This window comes from Schistocerca nitens, chromosome 6, assembly GCF_023898315.1.
Source record: "Schistocerca nitens isolate TAMUIC-IGC-003100 chromosome 6, iqSchNite1.1, whole genome shotgun sequence".
Classification (NCBI taxonomy): domain Eukaryota; kingdom Metazoa; phylum Arthropoda; class Insecta; order Orthoptera; family Acrididae; genus Schistocerca; species Schistocerca nitens.
The window spans coordinates 621,696,890-621,719,839 of record NC_064619.1 but is presented as its reverse complement, the minus strand read 5'-3'; the positions used below and the strand labels follow the sequence as shown (position 1 = coordinate 621,719,839).

The window sequence follows — 22,950 nt, the reverse complement described above, 5'->3', positions numbered from 1 at the left end:
ATGTTACAACAAAGGAATTCAACAGCCGAACTTCCAAAACAGAATGCAACACAAAAAGTGTTAAAAACATGTGTTCTGGTAGAGCACAGGGAAGTGTGATTGTGAAACTGTTGCTTTTATTTGTTGCAACATATGTGATACACTACTGTGTTTTCATTATTTCCTTGGGAGTTATCACATTCATACAAACCACCTAAACCGGGCAAGGAGGCATCTCTCACTCATTCATCAGGTGCGCAAGTGAGATGCATCAATAAGAGATTCCTATCATATGACACACATATTGTCACTAATGCTGTGTATGACACACCAGATGTGGTTTCCAGTGGAGGATTCGGTTTACTTGTCACCTTGTCATCAAAAATTTGCAATTCGCATTCGAAAGCCACTTCCTTTCGGCTGCTAATAGAGTAGATGTGCAAAATCAGCTTTCATTATAGGTCCCTTCCTTATCCCTCGATGTTGAAAATGGAGGTTACACCACGACACAGTGAATACAGTGAACAGCGTTGGTATTAGGGATCTTTGAACATGGCTCGCCTGATTTGCAGATTAATACTGTGACCACTTAACCACGATGCCATAGTTGTTCCACACTGCTCTCAGTTGCTCTTGATGTGCTTGGACTGTCCACTGTTTCTATTGTCTCCCCCCCCCCCCAACACACACACACACACACACACACACACACACACACACACACACAGGTCAAAACACCTTCCACCTGGTTTCATGCTTGATCTGTATTCAGTTTTTGACGGGCTGACCACTGAGCCATTGTACCACTAAATCTGAGAGGGGTGCGATGGGAATTTCCTTGTCAGGTCCAAAGTCTATGGTTAAGTTCCTAGACTAAGTGGGGAGTGCTACAGGACTTACACAACTGCAACTGCACTGGTTGGGGAGTTTTTGAGTGTTATATACTTATCACAGGTTTATTCCGTTTTCCCAACCTTTTGAATATTAAGATATAAATGACTGTTAACTAGGCTTGCTTCTGATATAGGTAGATGAACAATGGGTGGAACTGTTATACAGCTGATTTAATAATTGATCTGTCTGCAGAAATACCAGCAGGCCAACTTTTCAGCCTTTCATCATCTGGCCAAGGAACAGCAAAGAATTTTCCCCACTCCCCACTTGGTAATGATACATTTGTTGGTCGGTTTAATGATTAAAAGGACCAGACTACAAGGTCTCAGTCCCTCCTACCTGAAACAGTCACGTCAACAAAACTACGCACCAAAGAAGAGCCTAGTGTGCCAAACCACATGAAAGAAAATCCTGAAATTTACTTAAGCCCGACAAAGCCTAGAGAAATGAACACAAGAAGAAGAAAAGGGAGGAAAGGAAGAAAGGCAGGCAAGGTGCCCCATCCAGGGAGCTGCCGGAAACCCTCAAAAGCAGAAAGTGAACTGAGGGACCCCCCACCACTTACCTGGGCGTATCCCACTCAACAATACCCAGGAAAGACTAGCAACATGGACAGGATGAATGAAGCACAGGGAAAGAAAGGAAGAACACCAAGTTAAACAGAACACACAAGAACAGAGAAGAAGAGCAAAAGAGCGGGTAGAACGAGGGCTGGGGCCGATCGCCAGGCCCACACATAGCCGCTGTCCACTCAGGGCACTGGAGGCAACAGGACATCCTGCCAACCCCTCAATGGGCTGACGTAGCTGAGGTGCCTTCCTTCAGAGAGAGTGGAAAAAGCCCACTTCATGAATAAACTGTAAAACCAGGTCAGCTGCTAAGTCACTGTCTGCTTACACCAGGGGTAGCGAGTCCACGGCAGGGCACAGCAGGCCACAAGGAGGGGCCAGAAATACTGAGCTTAGCATGCTTCAGGTGCAGAGCATCCGCCTTGGTACCACCCACTTCGATCACGGGCTCACCCCACGGGCACCACCCAGCCGGGCCAAGGGCTGCATGGCACGACCCCAAAAAGATGGGCAACCAGTAATAGGCATACACGAGGCAGTGACAGCTCATATATCACAAGTGAGAGCCCTGTGTTGTCAGTGTGCTCAGCCAGATGGGCACATAACATCACCACCAAATTGAGTGACTACATATGCTCGTGACCTAGCAGGAGATTGGGGAGGGGGGAGGATGCGGCAGGGGGAGCTATGGTGGGGAAGAAAGGGGGAGGGGGGGGAGAGGAACCTGTGCCAGAGATGCTAGGGAGGGAGTTTTTCACCAAATGGCTCACACTATGGAAACATAATTTAGAAAGGGAGGTCATCCCCTACAGGAGACCAGAAAAAATTTAAAAAAGAAAAAGAAAAAAGGGGCGGGAGTGGGGATGGGTGAGTGAGTGGAAACATGAGAAATGAGAACGAAAAGAAATATCAAAACCGAGAGAATAGCTGGGTCAACATAAAGAGAAACACCGAGGGAGAAAGTGTGGAAGAGGGCAGGAGGAGGAGGAGTGGGCATGGGGAAGGGAAAACAGACCGAGAGAGAAAAAAGGCTGCAATTGCTTGTGGCCATGCAAAAGAGCTGTGGGACCTCTGGGAATTGGTCATGATAGAGAAGTGAAGGTGGACAACTTGCTTCCCTTACATGTTGTGAATACTCCCACACCAGTACTGTATAGGAGGAACCAGTTCTTCACAGTGAATGATATGCATGTTCAATCTACAAGGTACGCAGTTTCAGTAGCTTATCTCACAAACTACAACACTGAACTTCATGTGCTCTAGGGCATTACTTTCCCCAGCCTCCACAATTGCTTCACTGTCAATCACGCGATTGTGTCATCTGAAACGGGTAGCAGACCTTACAGATCTAGTCTCATCTTTTAAGAAATCTGTGATCTGCGGATGCTGCCTATGTGACGTCCAAGGAAAACTGTAAATGTCACAGATGCTCAATCACCCTTACACCTTATGTGACCAACAACATGATAATTTTCATTCTGTATGATCTACTGCCTACTTTATGATTTGGATAATAAGTTTAAAAGTCACGGGTATGCAAATGTTTGCATGGTATTGTATTACTTTTTCCATTAGTACACTGCTTTAGTATTTGTTAACACATTAATGAACCAATCTACTAATGAAGGATACTTTGTGTAACTATGAACACTCCATTCTAAACAAAACAAAACTTTTGACTTGGAAATTAGATATCATTACACATATACTATATTCTGCATTTACAGCTACTCACTCACAGTTATGTAAGTAACAAATTTCAGGTTGTTGCAATAAATCACAAAAAGAAAGAACATAAAATACGTTGAAATCAGTATTACAAAAAGAATGAGCTATGAAATACAAAAGCCAGAATGATTACAACACCTTTCATCATGAAAGAAATATCTGATGTTTAGCTGCAGTGGGCACTGAGTTACCTCAATGGCAACATATGAAAATTTGTGCTGGACCAGGAGTCAAACCCAAATTTCTTCCTTTATGTGAGCGGTCAAACAACCTCAACTATCCAAGCATGCCCAGTCCAACCAAAACCCCCAAAAGTCACTCACTACATAGCACCACCCCCTATCATTAATCCACTTGCTTGCAGCCTAACCACACTCTCTCAAGGGTTCAGATACTGGTGTGCATCCACATTGAAATATTGTAATACCCCACTGCAGCTAAATGTTGGATATTTATTTCGGCATGTACTGAATACACCTGCTGATTGAGTCAATGGTGTCTATTCTTTTGGATATGCATGTCTGAAAGAACAGACACCATCCATATAGAACTCTACATCTGAGTTTGCTGTTACAGAACATTACCAGCCTTAAGGAATAATTTCACTAGGAAGAATTAAAAATTAAAATAAAAGGAATGTGACAAACCTTGTGTAGCTGTGTGTCATCTTGTCCTTCATATTTTTCACACAAAGTTTCCAATAGGCCCCAAGCAAGATTTACTATATTGTGCTCACTGACCACAATGTTTGACACACCATTTTCATGTAACCACTGCCACGCATAATCCAAGTCCTCAGTGGTGTAACGCCGCAATGTTGACAGTGAAATACAGGTCATGGTGAGTGCCTCAAATACTGATTGCATGGAGAGAGAAAAAATATCACACAGTTCAAGTGCTAATTCATATAACCCAACACTAGTTAGCACTGCCACAAAGTCATTTACTCCCAAACCAGGCGCCATGTTGGAGTATTCTCTGGGACAGAATTTCATCAGTCTTATTTTTGCCATAACTACCTTATATTCCTTACGCACTTCATTAACAGTTAACAGCTGTACTTTATCTTTCCTTTCACATTTTAACATTTCCTCATCTTTCATCTCTTCCTCGACACCTTTTTCCAGTTCTTCTTCAAGTTCTCTCTCAAATTCCTCCATAATAGCTACAGCTCTCCTGCACCTCTCCTCCTTGGTAAGCCTTTCTTTTACTTCTCCCACAATTTCCACATCTTTGTCATTTTCCTGTTCTTGTTGAGGCACTTCATGTACCTTCCTCTGCTGATCACACACATCTTCCTTCAGTTTCACCTCAATGGTATCATCTATAGTTTCTTCTTTCAATTCGTCATGTGACTCTTCGAGTTGTTCTTCATGTTCCTGTTCTTCACCAAGTGCCTCTTCTAGTTCATCTAATTCTGTGTCCAATAATTCATTTCCCATTGGGACTTTTTCAATAGGCTTCACAACCCACGCCACATCTTCATCAAGAAGTGAGAGGATATTAATTGCAGCTAAATAGCAGTGACTTTGTGTTTCTATAGTTGAGAGAGTTCCATCTCCTTCACGTCCTAGGCGAAATCCTTGTTCATACATTACTTTGGCTGCATCCCATAGCTGCCCCCTTTTGATGAAGAAGGAATACATGAAGTTGTAGTATGGAGAATCCTGTAAATCCATAGTTCGTGCTCTTGATAAGAGAATACTCTCAAATTCTGAGTACATATCCTGGCAAGGAAACTCCAGAAGATAATCAAAATGATTTCTTTCTGTCAAAGTGACGATAGCTTGTCGCATACAATCATGACGACATACAGAAACTGGCATTTGTGGAAGTATATAAAATGCCTCAACATAATGTCCCAGTTTCATGTGTTGTAAAAATATTATAGACTGAAATGTACATATGTCTTCATTTGTTTTAGCTTTGCTAAGACCAATTGTAGCTAAGTTTATTACACTATCCCAATGCTTTTCCATCTCAAACTTCTTAATCAGATTTAAGTAGTACTGCACCTGTGGAAAAAAAGAACAGTAAGAAATTAGTATGTTCACTGCAGAAAAAAGAAAACCCTAAACAAACCCTTCTCCCTTCAGACACACTTTTGTGAGTCTACTCCTGCTAGTGTAAACAGAGTGTACAATCAAACAAAAGTATTACCATAGAGGCACAAGGTGGATATAATATGACATTATCAAGAAATAAAGGCAAAACGAAGCATTTTACTTAACAGACAACGAACAGAAACAGAGGGCCCTTGCCAAGTGGATGTGATCACCTGATGTGTTATTAAGATCTGCAACCCATGTTGCTTATACGGAGCCTTATGATTGATTAAAAAATCTGTCTGTTCTTGTCACCCCAGGCTTAGGAGATCCCTCAATTTATTCAAGGACTTCCTGAATATAAAAGGGAGATAATTTGCCTTTTTTCCTTCTCCTTTGTGATAATAAGCATAAAAATTTTTTACACACTAATTATTGTGTATTACTCAGTAGTTTCTGTGTAGACAAAACTTCGATGGTTTGTGTGTGAGTTTACACCAGTGGTCCATTTTTGGAAAATAAAATTGGAATGCAGCCGGAGCTCCAGAGAGTGCAAGTTATTAACTGTTCTGCATCAACTGACAACCAACTCATCAGTACACTGCTCACTGTATAGTTAAGGCCAATTTTACAGAGGTTTTCACCATCCTTCAGATCCAGGTTTAGCAAGATGCATTCCCATTCTGCAAGATACAGCATATTCCACCATAGTAACCAACAGAGGTCACTAAGCTTATAGAAACAGACAAGCAGTGCGGACTAAGTCCCTGTATAGGAAGCCTAACTTCAACAGATCTACTGCCCCTGTTGGCTAACTGAGCTCCTCGATAGACTCACCCATCAACATGTGTAGCTTACTGAAAAATACAACTTTCAGAACTAATCTTTCTTCCTCATGGAGGCAGTGGAATAGGCTGAGAAAGGTTACAAAGGAAGAGCAGGATGACAGGGACCTACACAATGAGAAGATGAGGTGAGACAAAGATCTTTGTCTCCTACCTTCCTAGGTCTGACAAGAGAACATTCTCAAGTGTCAATAAACAATCTTAATGAAACTTGGCATATGTGTGAAGAGGGATCAAAATAATCCAATACATATTTCTTTCTTTCTTTCTTTCTTGTGCCCAATATCACTTTTCAGAGTTAAAACACACCCTGAAAGGTAATATGGAATTTTAGGTTTGGAGGAAACATCTTCAAAACGATGAAATATTAAAAAATGTTTCTCATATAAAAGATGATAGATAATTAACATTCTTAAAAACTGTATAATCAAATTTTGTAATAATTAGATGTTTTGCAAAATTTCCAACCACCATTAATTAATTCTGAAAAAAGAACACTTTTGTTACAACATAAATTAAAGACGTTTTCAAGTTACATACATCCATATGCAATAAAGTTGGGTTTCTGAACTAGCATTTTTGGAAAATACACTGTACACAATGTGTTGTCAGTTTATTTTCAACATACATTAGAGACTCAATTATACGGACCTCAGTAATATGGATTCGTGATTATCCGGATCATCAACCAAGCATTGCATTATTTTGGCCCATCTATGCACCTGCCAAGTTTCATCAAGATCGTTCATTGACTCTTGGAAATGTTTCCTTGTAATTAATCATCAACGCAGTCATGTAGATGCAATATGTCTTTACTTCTGAAAAGCATTTGGCTCAGTACAACAACACTTTTTAATGGAAGTACGATCATATGGATATATAGCTAAATTTGGTATTGGACTGAGGATTTCCTGGTATGGACACACCACGTTATCTTGGACGCAATGTCATAGCAGATGTAGTAGTAACTTTGGATGTGTCCTAGGGAAGTATGTTGGGACCCTCACTGTTTATGTTGAATATTAATGACCTTGCAGACAATATTAATACTAATGCTGAACTTTTGCAAATGATGTAGCTATCTATAATGAAGCACTGTCTGGAGGGGGCAAAAAAAAAATAAATAAATAAATAAATAAATAAAAAATAATAATAATACAACATCGGTCAACTCGCACAAACACCGCAGTATAACCATCCGTAGGGATATAAATGATTACACAGTCTCATGTCAAATGTAGAGCAAGTGGCAGATTTTGGTTCATTGGCAAGATGCTGTGGAAAATGCAGTAAAAGAAAAAAAAATGTCCATCATGCGTCCAGCTTAATGTACTGGTGAAATGCACAGGGCCTATATCAAATATAACAAACAGGGGATATCTAACATGTATCAAGAAGGGCAGCACATATGAACACTGATTTGTTTGACCCATGGGAAATGAATCCAAAGACACAACAAAAAACCCTAAACTGACAACACTTGAAGTCATATCACTTATACTGTGAAAACCAACATAGAGGGTTTCACAAACCATTATTAAATGAGGACTCTAGAAACATATTACAGCCCCATCTGTACTGCTTTCATATAGACTACAAAAACAAGACTAATTAATGGGCCCACAAAGGCATTCTGGCAATCATGCTTACTGCACTCCATATGTGAATGGAATGGGAAGAAGCACTAATAACTAATACCATGGGAAGTACCCTTTGCTATGTGCTCCACAGTTGTTTGCTGAATAAAGATGAAGAAGTGATTAAAAGTACAGCATAATTTTGCATCTTCATAGTCCCTTTTATACACTGGTACAGGTTTATCGTGTGTCACCAGTTGAATAGCAGTAATATGCGAAAGAGGGAAAATTTTCATGACTCTTTACAGTAGATGTGTATACCTGCTGCGAGAAAGAGAAGGGGGGTGGGGCGGCGGCGAGAGAGAGAGAGAGAGAGAGAGAGAGAGAGAGAGGGGGAGATGTGGTTATCCGTCAGTAAACAAAGTAATGCACACCCCTTTGCAACGCTTCAGCTACTTGGGCCATAGTTAGAATAAATACTTCAGAACAAATCCATACAGCACGGCAGATCGTATCTGTAATGTCACTCTCACATTCCTGGATACTAATTCAACATTAAACGACAACCAGAAGGCTAATACAGCAACCAATTCATGTTAGTAAGTACCCACATTTACAGCTTTCTTTGGAGGCCAAATTTGTCATGGTTATTATGATAAGTATAAATTGAAGGGAACAGTATGTTTCTGGGCTCTTTATTACAATGTGAGCCCTTGGAATTTAGAGTGTAAGGCTACTCCTTTCCCCCGTACAATATCTCGCAGCACATCTTTATGGAATGTATTGGGTATTGGGTATTTTTGAGAAGCTTTTGCACTGATTAAACAAATATCCATGACTGACAGCTTGGCATTTCTTAAAATTCCCCCCCCCCCTGCCCCTCCCTTTATTCTTCTTCTTCTTCTTCTTCTTCCAATAAATATCAGTATGACAACTGGCATGGCTGGTTGGTTGGTGAACAGGTACTCTGTCCAGGGACCACGGAGGAGCTGGGGACCATCAAAGGCAGAAATTGTGATGAGAGGGACATCCCCCATCACTTACCAGAGGTTCCCACCCGACAATATGCAGTAAACACTAGTAACATGGACAGGGTGAGAGAAGTACAGGAAAACAGAGGAAGAACACCAAGTCAGACAGGACACACAAGAAAGGGAAGAAGAGCAAAAGAACAGGTGGGATTGTGGGCTTACCATGACAGTTTGCTATCTATCTGAACACCTAGAACTCCGAACTGTTCAGTTTCACTAATCATATGCCCGTTCTGTGAAATTAAAATGTCAGGTTTGTTAATCAAAATGTCAGGTTTGTTGAATTGTGTGTTAGAAACTGTAAAAACTGAGTCTTACTGTGATTAAGTGTAAGTTTATTTTCTACAAGCCATGAACTTTTGTCATGAACTGCACTGTTTGAAACTGAGCCAGTGTTGCACTCAGCATCCTTTACTGTCAAGCTAGTATCATCAGCAAACACAAATATTTTAGAATTACACCTAATACCAGAGGGCATATCATTTATATAAATAAGGAAGAGGAGTTGTCCCAATACTGGTCCTTGGCGCCCCAACTATGATTACCTGTTCGCAGGGTGTTTACCAAAGTGTTTATCACTTTGCGTGCAACAGGCTCTCTTCCAAATTGACATTTTTCGGCCGAGCGTGCACATCAACAAGCTTTGCAAGAACAGGAAGAAATTATCGCACGTGCTGAGCGAAGTCCTGGTACAAGCATACGAAGAATGTCCCTGTATATGATTGTCCCACAGACATGTGTATGGGAAACATTACATGCGGAAAACCTGTATCCAGTTAACAGACAGCGCGTCCAAAATCTCCACGTTGGCGAAAATGCCCAACAACTTCAATTCTGTCACTGGGTAATTGAGAATAGTCATTTGCTTCCATACATACTATTCACTGACAATGCTCAGTTTTCATGACACGGGATAAACACCACTCACAATAATCATCAATGGTCATAGGAAAATACACACGCTTCAGTGGATAGCAATTTCCAAGTTCGTTTTGCCATAAATGTTTGATGCGGCATGATCGGTAACCTTCTGATAGGTCCATTTATCATCAATCAGCAATTGATGGGAGAGAGGTACCTGCATTTTTTGGAAAACTCATTTGTGGAACTATTGGAAGATGTTCCTTTAGCCATGCGAACTGGGATTTACTTTCAAAATGACGATGCCCCTACACACGTTACCTTATGTGGGGGGGACCATCTCAACCGCACCTACCCTATCACTAGATTGCCCATGGCGGTGCTATTAACTGGCCTCCAAGATCACCTGACCTTACACTTCAGATTTCTGTTTATGGGGTTGGATGAAATCAGAGGTGCACAAAGTGAAGGTAAATACACGAGATAAACTGCTTTGTCACATCATGGATACTGCTGAATTGGTTAGGAACCAACCACAGGCAATTGAACAAGCAACAAAATATGTCATCACTAGAGCACAAAACTGCACTGACGTTCATGGTGGGATATTCAAACCTTTTCTGTGAACTGTACAACATCTGTACAATAAGTGTTAAAGCGATTTGTAAAAGACGTGGTACGTCTTTTTCAACTGAATACATGTAACTAGCATGTTGTATTATTTTATGTACTAAATGCAAAGTGAACAATCATTATGTAAAAATGTGTAACATAACTGTACTTCTCTGTAACATTGTTTTCAAGGAAAGTATGTTACGGTCCAGATGTATTGCACATACATTCACATTTAAGTCTAGACTTTTTTTGGGTTCATAAACATTTTATTTTTATCTGTTGGTTGGTTTTTGGGGAAGGAGACCAGACAGCGTGGTCATCGGTCTCATCGGATTAGGGAAGGATGGGGAAGGAAGTCGGCCGTGCCCTTTCAGAGGAACCATCCCGGCATTTGCCTGGAGTGATTTAGGGAAATCACGGAAAACCTAAATCAGGATGGCCGGACACGGGATTGAACCGTCGTCCTCCCGAATGTATTTTTATCTGTGATTACCTTTATTTTGTAATTTCATGTACTGACACATTCCATGACCTTGGAGATTTGCTCCTCAATTTGGTCCTACAGAACTAGACGTGTCATCATCATCATCATCTTGGACAGTTTCTGTATGGAACATAGGCCTCTCCATCGTCTTCTGTCTTGCCACCATCTCTCCGTCTTCACCTTGGTCCAGTCTTCTCCTTTCTTCTGGACGCATTCCTCTACTCCTATCAGCCCATCTGTCTCTCGGCCTTCCTCTTGGCCTCGTGTATCCTCTTCTCCTCTGTTCTCTTAAAGTGTCCATACAATCTCAGTCCTGATTTCTCTATCTCCTCCTGTAATCGTTCCACGTTCATTAACTCTCTGATCCTCTCATTTCTTAACCTGTCTATCTTTGTCACTCCAATATTGTTTCTCAAGAATTTCATCTCACTAGCTTGTACTTTGCTTCTCTCTCTTCCTTTCATAACCCAGGTTTCTGATGCGTATGTCAGGATCGGGACATAGTATGACCGTTATATAACCTTTTTCCTGATTTGGGGTACATCCTTGCTTGTTTATTTCTCGGCCATTTTTCCCTCTTCCTGTATCAGGCAGGCTTCCTAGGTACTTGAAACTCTCCACTCTCCTCAATCGTTCCCCACCAACTGTTATTCCAGTTGTTCCTCTCTCCTTCTTTCTTATTGCGGTAATCATCTCCCTCTTACTTATACTAAATTTCATCCCATATTCTTGAACTGTTCGTTCCCATACGTCCAACTGCTCTTGTACTTCCTCCTCCTCATTCCCCCAAATCATCAGATCATCTGCAAACACCATAGCTTTCATCTTCCTTTCACCAGTTACTTGTGCTACTGTACTCATTATATCATCCATCACTATAATGAAGAGTAATGGTGAAAGTGCACTTCCCTGTCTAAAGCCATTCTTCTGTTCAATCCAAGCTGATCTCTCTCCTCCCACTTTCACACATCTCACACTTCCATGTTATATTTCCCTTATCCTCTAAATAATCTGTTTTGCTACTCCTTTATTCTCCAGGGCTTTCCACACTTGGCTTCCACATACACTATCATACACTTTTTCAATGTCCAGGAAGGTCATTACTAGATCTATTCCATATTCATAGTGCTGTTTCTGCAGTTGTCCTACAGCAAAAATTAGATCCACCGCAGACCTTCCTGTTCTGAAGCCATGTTGCTCTTCTCTCATTCTTCCTTCTAATTTTGCTCGAATTCGTACTTCCAAAATTTTGTCAAAAATCTTTGCACGATGACTCGTCAATGTTATCCCCTGATAGTTCTTGTGCTCTTTTCTATTTCCCTTCTTAAAGATCGGGACAATTATTCCCTTCTTCCAGTCTTCTGGGATCATCTGTCTCTACACAATTTTCATTACTCGATATAGCCATTGTATCCCCGCCTCTCCTGCTGCTCTCACCATCTCTACACTTAGCTCATCCAGACCTGGTGACTTCCCTTCGTTCATCTTGCCCAATGCCTCTTCCACTTCTCCCCATGTAAGGTCTTTTTCTATTTGCTGTTCCTCTTCTTTTTTCTCCTCAGCTTGTTCCTCCTCATACAGGTCTCCATTCGGGTTGAGGAGTTCTTGAAACTACTCCTTCCACATTTTCTTGAGTTCCTCCTTATTCTCTACATCTTGTCCGCTTTTGTTCACCATTAGAGCATAATCTATCATACCGTTCTTCCTCTTACTTTTAATCATCCCATATAACACCTTTTCTGAACCTTCACTATCCTCCTCTATCATTCTGGTCCACTGTTCCATCCACTTTCTTCTTTCCTTCATCACCACTCTTTTTGCTTCTTTTTTTCTTGCTTGATACTCTTCTCTTGTCTCTACTGTTCTCTTCTGGAACCATACGCTAAAGGCTCTATTCTTCTTCTGTACTATATCCTTTGTTTTATCATTCCACCAGGGTGTTTCTTTCCATCTCTTTTTGTTGCTTGTCCTCCCATATATTGCTTCGGCCACACTTTCTAATGTTCCCTTGAATCTACCCATTCCTCTTCTACCTTTTTTGGTTCATCCTTTGGGATGCTTTCCTTTACTACTTGTAGGTATTGTGGCCTGCTTTCTTCCTCCTTCAACTTCCATACCCTTGTACGTCTTTCCTGGTTTTCTGTTCCTTTATTATCCTTAGTCCCTCTCAGGTTCGTGGCCAGCAAACGGTGGTTGCTATCCAAGGCCTCTGATGGTATTACCTTAATGTCAATGATGTTCCTATTAATCCCACTATCGTACAGGAAGTAGTCAACTATCGACTTTCTCTTTAAGTCTTGACTGTACCAGGTAATCTTGTGGCTCTCCCTTTTCCTGAACCAAGAGTTCCCAACCAGCAAGCCATTACTTTGATGGAATTCCAATAGTCTTTCACCTTCCACATTTTGGCAGCCCCAACCCTCTGGTCCAAGCACACTTTCGCAGCCTTGTCTTTCTCTTCCAACATTGGAAGTAGACGTGTAAATAAATAAAATAAAAGTGAAGGCAAAAGTTACAGGTAACAGGTGGAGGCAGTCGAATTTCTGTTGGGCATCAGGGTAGGATAGACAGTCAAGAGTTTTGAATTCCCGAATTTTCCTTCATTTTTATAGTTCAGCCAATCTGATGAGTGAGGAGAATGTGGGCCAGAACAGTTCACATACTTGGGCAGTGTGGTGCAAGGACTCCCCACATGGAGAGGACGGCCACTGTCACCAGAAATAGGAGTCATCTCACATCCCAAAGACATGTGAGCAAAACAGAAACAGCACATGGGAGATGGGATATAGGGCTTCACATCGCAAGGTAAACCATAAATTTACTTTTTCCAGAAGGGCGTTGCCCTCAAAATACAGGATGAACGTGTCAGTATTGACACAATCATCCTTTAAACTTCTATGGACTCACTGGACGAAATGAACACCGTGGCATGCCAGATTAGTCCTCAGTTCCCCATTAAAGTGAAAAAGGAGGTCTCTGTAGCAAATAATGCCCTGTGTTATATTTGAGGCTGGTGAGGACCAATGCTCACCAGAATGTCTCCTAAGCATTCACAAGCACAGGCAAACGATGTTTTAATCAGTAGCGAACCTGATCGCATCTTACTAAGGGAATCAGCTTCAGCAAAATTATCTTCAGTGTGTTCTCCAAAAAAAGAGAGGTTTGGTAAGTGGTGGAGGCTCCACGTCTATCCTGGAACAACCAATTAACAGAGAAAGGGTTTCGTTCCAAGGAGTTGGGCCTAGCCCTCCTACCAGGGAGAGAAGAGAACGACTAGGAAGCAAAATAGGAGCACAGAGAGAACTGTTCCTATCTAAAGAGACAGCCACAAAAGAGTGGCCAGAAGTGTGGAGCTTAGCACTGGTATCACCCATTCTGATCAGGGGCTCACCTTATGGGCACCACTCAGCTGCATCAAGAGCCACCTGTCATGGCATTCACTGCTGTAAGTTCCAATGCCTCAAAAAGATGAGCAACCACTCCTAGGCACACACAAGGCAGTGACAGCTCAGGTACCAGAAATATGGTCCCTGGATTGTCATGGGGGCTAAGCCAATGAGTACATGACAGTCCCACCACAAGGACTGGCTATTGTGCTGGTGACCTTGTGGTGTGTGTGTGTGTGTGTGTGTGTGTGTGTGTGTGTGTGTGCGTGTGTGTGTGTGTGTGTGTGGTTTTTTTATGGAGGCTATGGTCATGAAGGAATTGGGGGGGGGGGGGGCACAAGAGGTGTGGGAGACCCATTGCCCAAGATACTAGAGAGGGAGCTTTTATCCAATGGCTAACACTACAGGAACAATTTAGAAAGGGAGGTCAACTCCAAGGAGGACCAAAACATTTAATAACATAAAAAAAAGAAAAAAAGAGTGGGAATGCGACACAAGACCGCACAGGAATAGCAGAACCGAGGCAATAGCAGGGTTGTTGTACAGGGAAACACTGAGGGAGGCAAGAGGGGTAGGAGCTAGGATGGGAATGAGTGGATGCGATGAAGACAATGAAGGCTAGGAGAGAAGAGATGCTGCAATAGCTCAGGGATCCATGTGTGCCACACACACATCCCACAAAAGAGCTATGGGCTTCCTGGAGGGCTGACAACTGATATACCTACAGCTAGATTTGTAGGGTCATTTCACATTCAATTAGGCTGGAACATATTCTTAAACGTATGACATTCTAATTGATTCTAGTGACTGATCACCAATCGCAGTCAAACTATACTGAGTTTCCATCAGTTTATGTGCATTACATTACTTTATGAACACTGAGTATTTTGTAGCTAATCCTCTTCAAGTCTTTCTTAAGATTGTTACAAAGTCATGAGAATGTGTTATCCCTGTACTTCACTGCATTGTGTGAAAACACCCTCAATGAGCTAAAAACATTGTATGTCAAGTTGTTGATATATTTGTGGACAGTAACAAAGACTATCACACCTTCTTGAAGTATACAACAGGCAGCATTTCAAAATGGTTCAAATGGCTCTGAGCACTGTGGGACTTAACATGGTCATCAGTCCCCTAGAACTTAGAACTACTTAGACCTAACTAACCTAAGGACATCACACAACACCCAGTCATCACGAGGAAAATCCCTGACCCTGCCGGGAATCGAACCAGACAGCATTTGCTTTTGAGAATTCCTCCCCTGAAGAACAACACACTGGGTCTCGTTGTTGCGAACTTTTCAATTGCATGAAAAACACGTCCTAATATTTAGTATGCTTTTGGAGAACTGAATTTAATCCACAGACTAAGTTCATGTAGGACCAAAACGTTGTTGAGTTTTTGTGAACTTGACAGGTAAGAAATTTCTATCAAATTTACAGCTACCTTTGTATTTGTAGTACCATTCTGACATTATTGATCCTTGGTGGGTCCTGCCTACTCCTCATTATACTGTACAGCACAATCTTACCTAGAAGAAAACCAAAAATACTTCTGAATTTGATGTCATAGATAGTTTACTTTCTCCTCCCCAGAGCTAATTTTCTTGTCTCCTTGCTAGACAGAAATACTGTGTTATTTTCATAATTTTTTGTTCCATCTGAGCATTCAGTGATGCTACAGTAGCCTTGCAGTTGCTGATTCTTATCTCTACATTCACTGAAGTGAAATGTTCAAGCATTGTTGCCAGCTGTTTTAACACATTTGCCTCACTACTGTGATGTCTCACGAAATGCTCAAAAGGGTTTTTGGAAAGTACGGTGAATGTAATATCGACATCATCTTCCCTTCACATGGTTTTAAACAAGTTTGTTACCCAGGGATTGAAATCTTTCTATATCCCTTAAGCATGACCAGAGACTTTATGTACAACATTTTTCAAGATTTCTCTTTATGTGATCCTAGAACTTCAATACCAGAAGGTGTGGCCAATAGAAACACCGATTATTATTTTTTGTATCTTCTTTGATTCTTACCTCAACCCAGATTATCTTGGATTCTGATAATAAACTCGGCTGATCACCCGAGATTTCACGAATTCTGATAATAATTATCTTGTTACACACTGTTGTGTGCCTCAGGGCAATAAATATGCCACTACCATTCATGTCCAGACAATCTTTTAGTACATATTCCATTAAGAGTTTAAGATTTCATTTCCTTCAATTACTGTTTTCACACAGCTTTCTGTGTCAAATTCCAGGACCTAAACCTGAAATTTTCTGCAGCTGACTAATACACTGAGGTGAAAAAAGTCATGGGATACCTCCTAATATCCTGTGAGACCTCTTTTGCCCAACATAGTGCAGCAATTCAACAGGGCACAGATTCAACAAGTCGTTGGAAGTATCCTGCAGCAATGTTGAGCCATGCTGCTGCCAAAGCCATCTGTAACTGTGAAAGTATAGCCAGTGCAGTATTTTGTACACGGACTGACCCCTCGATTATGTCCCATAAATGTTTGATGGGATCCATGTCGGATGATATGGATGTTTTGGTTTTGTTTTGATTTGCTTTGCTTTAGGGTGCAAAAAAACAACTAGGGGTCATATGCACCCAAGTCGAAACTGTAGAACATAAAGGCAAAGAGGAGTTAAAAAACGACTATACATCAGTCCCAATGCTACTCGCCATGCGGCGGGGGTGCTGGGTCACAGATGGGCACAACGGGGAGACTGTCACAAATGAAGCTTTCAGTCAGTGTGGCCTTTGTCATGGGTGGATGACTGATGGACGGATGCACGCACATGTATGCCCACTCACACTCACGCGCACACCCACACTGGCGCGTTCGTGCGCACTCGCACAGGTGTGGCCCACACACACGACCGTGTGCGTGTGCGAGTCTCATTGACAAAGGTCTTACTGGCTGAAAGCTTTATTTATTTGTCACAGTCTCTCCACTATATGGTGAATGAAAACTTTCCTTTTCATAATGTTGAAGGACAATATATTATTGATGACTAGAGTCTCTCTTATGTGTATCTGTCATTAAACTTATGGAAAAATGCTACAAACTTCTGCCGCAACCTAATATTTTCCAAGAATGACTAAAGCAGCCATTGGATGTTAGGCCATTCCAAGCAGTGATTCCCACATATCAATGTTGTTATTGTTTCCAGCTACTTATCATCATTCATGTAATCTAACAACAATAGTCTTTCTACTTACATGTCCCTGTACTATGTTTTGATTCTCTGAATGACTTCTTACATTTCATTATGTCTCTATATTGGAGGCTAAGAGTAATTTGTCTGTATGCAAGACATTCAGTGGCGTGCCCATTCACAGGAGGATAGCGACTAGCTCATTTATAGTCAAGTGAGCAACAATACAATTGGATAATGAGTGAGCGAGTGAATGAATGTTTTTCCCCAGATTTACCACACTAAATTTCCAGAATTATACTTGCTGCACATATACTAGAAAGGAAAGCTGTACCGAGTAATATCATAGCGACATTGTAAGATGTTGCCAATTTTGCGCTGCCAGGTTTGCAGTACAGGATGTTTTAATATGGTTGGGCATACAAAAATTCAACATTTAGTTACTGGCTGCGGGAATTCCACAGGCAGATGGTAGATGTACTGCAACCACATGCACAACTCTACCGAGGTGCAGTTTATCCACACTTCATGAATGATAACTGTCCACTTTGAGCCAAACTGATGGATAATTTTCTCACAAGCAGCATTTTCACCAATTGGATTGCCCAGTAGAGTCTGTGGGTGTGTATCCTGTAGGGTATACACTTGATACATCAAGATACTATCAAGCTAGTTCACTGTGACGTAGGACTGTTACAGGTGGCACAGTTGTTTCTTTAGAATGAAATCTGTACCAAATAGAACTTTTGAACCATTCAGAGCATTTTTCCATCTGTAAGTTTTACTGTGGAAAATATTTTCTAATTGTTATCCTTTTTTCCTCAAACAAGAAGTTTCAATTACAGAACATTTATTGTTGGATATTTCGAACATTGTTACATGGAAAATATCTTGTAATTAAGCTTTACTTCATTCCACAACTGTTCTGGTATCCTACTCACAAAATTTCTTCATTATGTATAAGTTGACTATGTTGCAGTAAATCTGTTATAGGAAGAAGCTAACATCAAGTTGAGGGCAGAGTGAAATGATTATTCCTTGTGAAAAAAAATGGTGAAAACAATTTAATAAAGTCAGGGATCAACAAGACAAGTGATGCAAGCCTTCTGGAGCAACAGCAGAAAAAAATACTAATATGAAAATAGGGAAGGTTGCAAAATGGGAAAAATATAACCTTTCATCACAATACTGTGCTGGTTCTTTGCCAGTGTGTGTGTGTGTGTGTGTGTGTGTGTGTGTGTGTGTGTGGTGGGTGGAGATTTTAAATATAAGTTTTTAGACCATGCGTTCTGTTCACCAGGTCTGGTTATTGCTGATTTCCTTTTATTCTTTCACTGTGTTATGGCAGTGTTGCTATTAGTTTTTACCAAACACTAGTATTATACACTGATTACCATTTGTTGACTTTGAACCTCCCCAAGATGTTGATATAAATTTGTTGGAATGATGCTGCTGTAGGTGGAAATGGTAGCAGATGCTCCCAAGTTAATCACAGCATGTGCTTCTGTCCTTGGCATTTCTTACAGTGGCTCGTATAGTATCTAAAGGATCAGCAGAGAGCTGGCCAATGATATCCGCGTCTGATTCCTTCTTCGTGAATTCCAGATGACCAGATGTTGGAGCATCATGGAAATATTTCACAGGATAGCTGACTGCAGATGAGCTGGCATGACAACCTACCACTTTCGCCGCATTAGATCATAGTTCCTTTTATACGACTAACGAAAGACATGCCGGCCGAGAAATGTCACACCAAAAGCCACAAGAAATGGTGCGCATTGCACTGCTAAGCAAAATGTCACTCTGTTCTGAGCAGTTCTGATACGGACTGAGCAGAGTTGAGATGTACTGTGACAGGCCGAACCTTTGACACACAATATGTTGTACAAATGTGTGGCTTTGCATGCTGTGGCCGACTTTGCTGTAGGGTATATGGGACTATTACAGTTGCATGTAATGCGACTCTTTTTGAGATGCAGCCAGCACTGAGTCGATCACAGATTCAGGAAGGATAGAAGCATTTTAATGAAAATGGCATTGCTCTGAACAAATTCTTTCAAAAGCTAATATGACTGCACATACATAGATACCACTGATTTTTTGTGTGCAATATTTAGTTTTATTTGTTTAATGTTGTAATGGTACTTGAATTACGCAACCATTACGGCACCTCACCTGAACTTATCGCTACCAGTAATATTCTACTGTGTTTCTGTTAACTACTTAACATATTTCTGAGACAACATTCAGATTTGATTTCATTTGTGATACATCGATATGTTTATATTGCTATGATATTATTCTTATGTGTATTCTTTCTTTTGTCACTATGATCTTTGACGTACTTGTAACTCTGATTTTTGGGCGCGTAAGCGATTGACAGTTAGTTGTTAACTTGTTAGAGTGTCGGACCTAGAGAAAGTCAAGTGTTGGACATCATGTTGGAAAGATGGATATTGTAGTTGGCTTATAAAATGTGAGGAAGATGTTTTCAAGTATGTTTTGTATTGTGAAGTGATGTTTTGTGTTTACGTGATATTGCAATTAAAAGGAAGTGTAACTTAAATTCGGAGTGCTGATTGCTTTTTTTACATCACCATTGTCCTGCACAAGTGTAATCTTCAAGAATGGTTTGTGAAGTGCATCTACAAAACTTTTGAATATAGCAGAATAAAACCTAGGCCTCTTTGCATCCGAGCTTGGAATCATAACCACCTAGATTTTCAACGATTGAGCCATGATTTTACGACGAGACCAGCGTGGGAAACACAAAAAGATGAGTGCCTAGTTTTTTTTATTATTACATGAAATGACTTTATTAACTGTGCTCTAATGACACCTGCCACATAATATGACTGTTGTTGCCCGAAAATGCAGTATTTAGTAGCGTGAGCAACACCACAATAATTAAATTTTGACCTTTGTTGTGGTGGGGTTGTTAGAATGTGAAACCCTAATATAAGGGGCAGTCAAAAAATTTTCCGTTTGAAGGCACTGCTGCAGCATATATGCACCACAGCATTACTCTAGCATGGATATATAAATTACAGACATGAAGGAAAAGGACTGGTGTGGCCTTTGTGCCTATCCTACATGCATGTGGTAAATGCAGAAGCGTGCACTATGGCAACCTTATTACCAATAGCGTCCAAACAGGACTGACATGCTGTTATTCCTTTCTTTGTTGCCGAAGAGCAAACACTGGTAGACACCTAACGGCGAATGAAGAATGTGTATCGGGCAACATGTCTGTCAAAAAACCAACATTACAGGATGGTGTGCCAAGGGGTGCTACTGTTCCACAACACACATCCCCATATTGCAAATGTCTTAATGCAGTCAGTTCATGTTGGGACACTGGAGCACCCGCCCTACAGTCCTGATCTCTCCCCATAGAATCATCAACGCTTCAGTGTCTTGAAAAAGGTCTTGAAGGGTCGATGAGTCCTGTTGCATGAGGATGTGCAGCAGGCAGTTATGGACTTTTTCACGCAGCAGAACATGGTGTTTTACCAAACAGATACCTTTAATATGGTGCATCAGTGGAATGACTGCCTCAATGCTCATGGTGATTTTCCCTGGTTGACATACCAATTCTCGATTGTATGGCATTTGAGTGGAAACTTTTTGATCATGACTTATAATTGTGTCTTAACATCATTTTTTCCATGGATACTTGATCATAAGATGAAACACTAAAAATAACATCATTTTTTCCATGGATATTTGATCATAAGATGAAACACTAAAAATAGTAAAGCTGTTGTCAATCAGAAGGTTGGTTTGAATGTCTCAGTGCTTTACTAGGCATGGTACACTGTTGCCTTCCTCCTACCTTTGAGTTGACTTAGTCAGTCAGTTATAGGGGGACCTACAGTTTACCAAAGACTTTGGAACCATGTAGTAACTCAGCATTTTTCACATCAACATACACTGTCAGAGATGGAAAGACATGATAAATGACACACAAAAATCCTATTGTTCACCCTGGATTGAACCCCCAGACCTTTGGATTCATTGTCTAGCACTGTATCACTAAGCCACCCTATCTGTAACACTACAGGAAGTAGACAAGTTGCTGACTCTCTGGATGGCCGTTCTTGGCAGTACTACAATTTTCTTAAGTTCCACATTCCTTTGTTAGAAAAATTAATCAAAAATTTAGAAGAATAACACCCACACATAACTTCAAATCGTATGTGCGAGGATGCATATTTCTACCGATAGTGGCATAAGAATTTAAATCCCCAAGTGGAATGTCATTCAATTCACTACAGGAACAGAAAAATTCCAATGATAAATGTGTTTATACTCAAAATTCTAATTAAATAGTTATTTCACTACTTCTGTCAGCTGAGAACTGTGATTCTTGTGTTTCTCTAAAAAAGCATAGTTTATTTTCAAAAAACAAAACTGATACCCTGTGGTTAATAAGGCTGTGAAAAAATGGGTTTTATGGGCTCCTTACGACTATTTATTTATATAAAAACTGATTATCAGTCTCTTTAATTTATATGGCATTTGGGGGGGGGGGGGATGCAGTGGACAAAGAACAATTTTCAAGCGTAATTTTTTTAAATTATTGAAAATCACTGCCAATAAACTCTGAAATTGATATATAAAATTGCAATGTTTGTCTACAGTAAGTTTAATCTATTACTAGGCACAATTCTAAGCACAGTACAATGGGGACATATTATTAGGATTCGCTGGCACATACGGGGCCAATTTTGCAAAATCTGTCTTCATAATATCAGGAACATGTGCTGTAATTTTGTAATCAGTGAGATGGGACAGTGACACTGGTTATGATGAGGAGATTCAAAATTAATGAAAGATTCGCCAGGATAAATACCAAAACCCAAAAAGGTACAAAAGACAGATATATTTAGCAGTTTTTTCCCCATATGAAGGAAAGCCTCCAAGTGGAATACAATCTCTTTCCACAGGATATGCTACATTACTTTTGGGCACATGGATTTTACCATCATACATCAACACAATAGGATTAACAACGAAAACTGCAGAGAACCTTTGACAGTGGCCTACACTATGTGGCACGTAACTCATTCAGACCAAAGGTTAAGTGCTTGAAATGGACATAAAAAACGCTTATAGCATTAAGTGGCAAGTGGCAAGTTGAATAAATGGCCAGAAAGGAATGTCACAAGGACTGAAAGATTATAAACAAATGGGCAGAACCAACTTGAATAAATGGTCAGAAAGGTATATGAGAAGGACTGAAGGAACATAAACAAATGGACAGAAAGGTGATGAGAGCCTCTAACTAGTGAGCTCACTGCTGCACTGATCTCCAATTCACAGCTATTTCCCCAGCATAATACAAAAGGAACCTAATCAGTAAACAATCGACGCAAAAGACTTCCACTTATTACATGGCCATATGTTGCTTCACTTCACTGAGGCTATCTACTTCCAAATTACTCATGTTGGCAGGTATTCTTGTTTTGAATTTTGGAATATTTCTCACATCATCTTTGGCGAAGAGATTTTGGAAAACTGTGCTTAGTAACTCCACTCAGGGTGGCTGCCCAAACTTGGAAAAAATAAATTCCCTGAGAATTCCAGGTGTGAGGTAGAAGATGGAGCCAGAAGCTCCTGATAAATTAATAGTGAGTGAGGTGGAAGATGGGTGGGGTGGGGTGGGGGTAGGGGAGGAGCAGTATACCACAATAATTGCTTTTCTTTCCTCTCAGCTCAGCTATGTACCACTCATAAGCCGTAGTTTAATCACAGTTTTTAGATATG

At 40.7% G+C, this 22,950-nt stretch overlaps 1 protein-coding gene across 1 annotated transcript in view; it reads right to left on the bottom strand.

Moving 5' to 3' along the window:
• Positions 1 to 22,950, bottom strand: part of LOC126262344 (nuclear pore complex protein Nup160 homolog) — an 82,756-nt gene that overhangs the window by 29,416 nt on the left and 30,390 nt on the right. Inside the window, exon 3 of the mRNA XM_049958914.1 lies at positions 3,818 to 5,185. Coding sequence (XP_049814871.1) covers positions 3,818 to 5,185 — 1,368 coding nt within the window. The remainder of the gene's footprint in view (positions 1 to 3,817; positions 5,186 to 22,950) is intronic.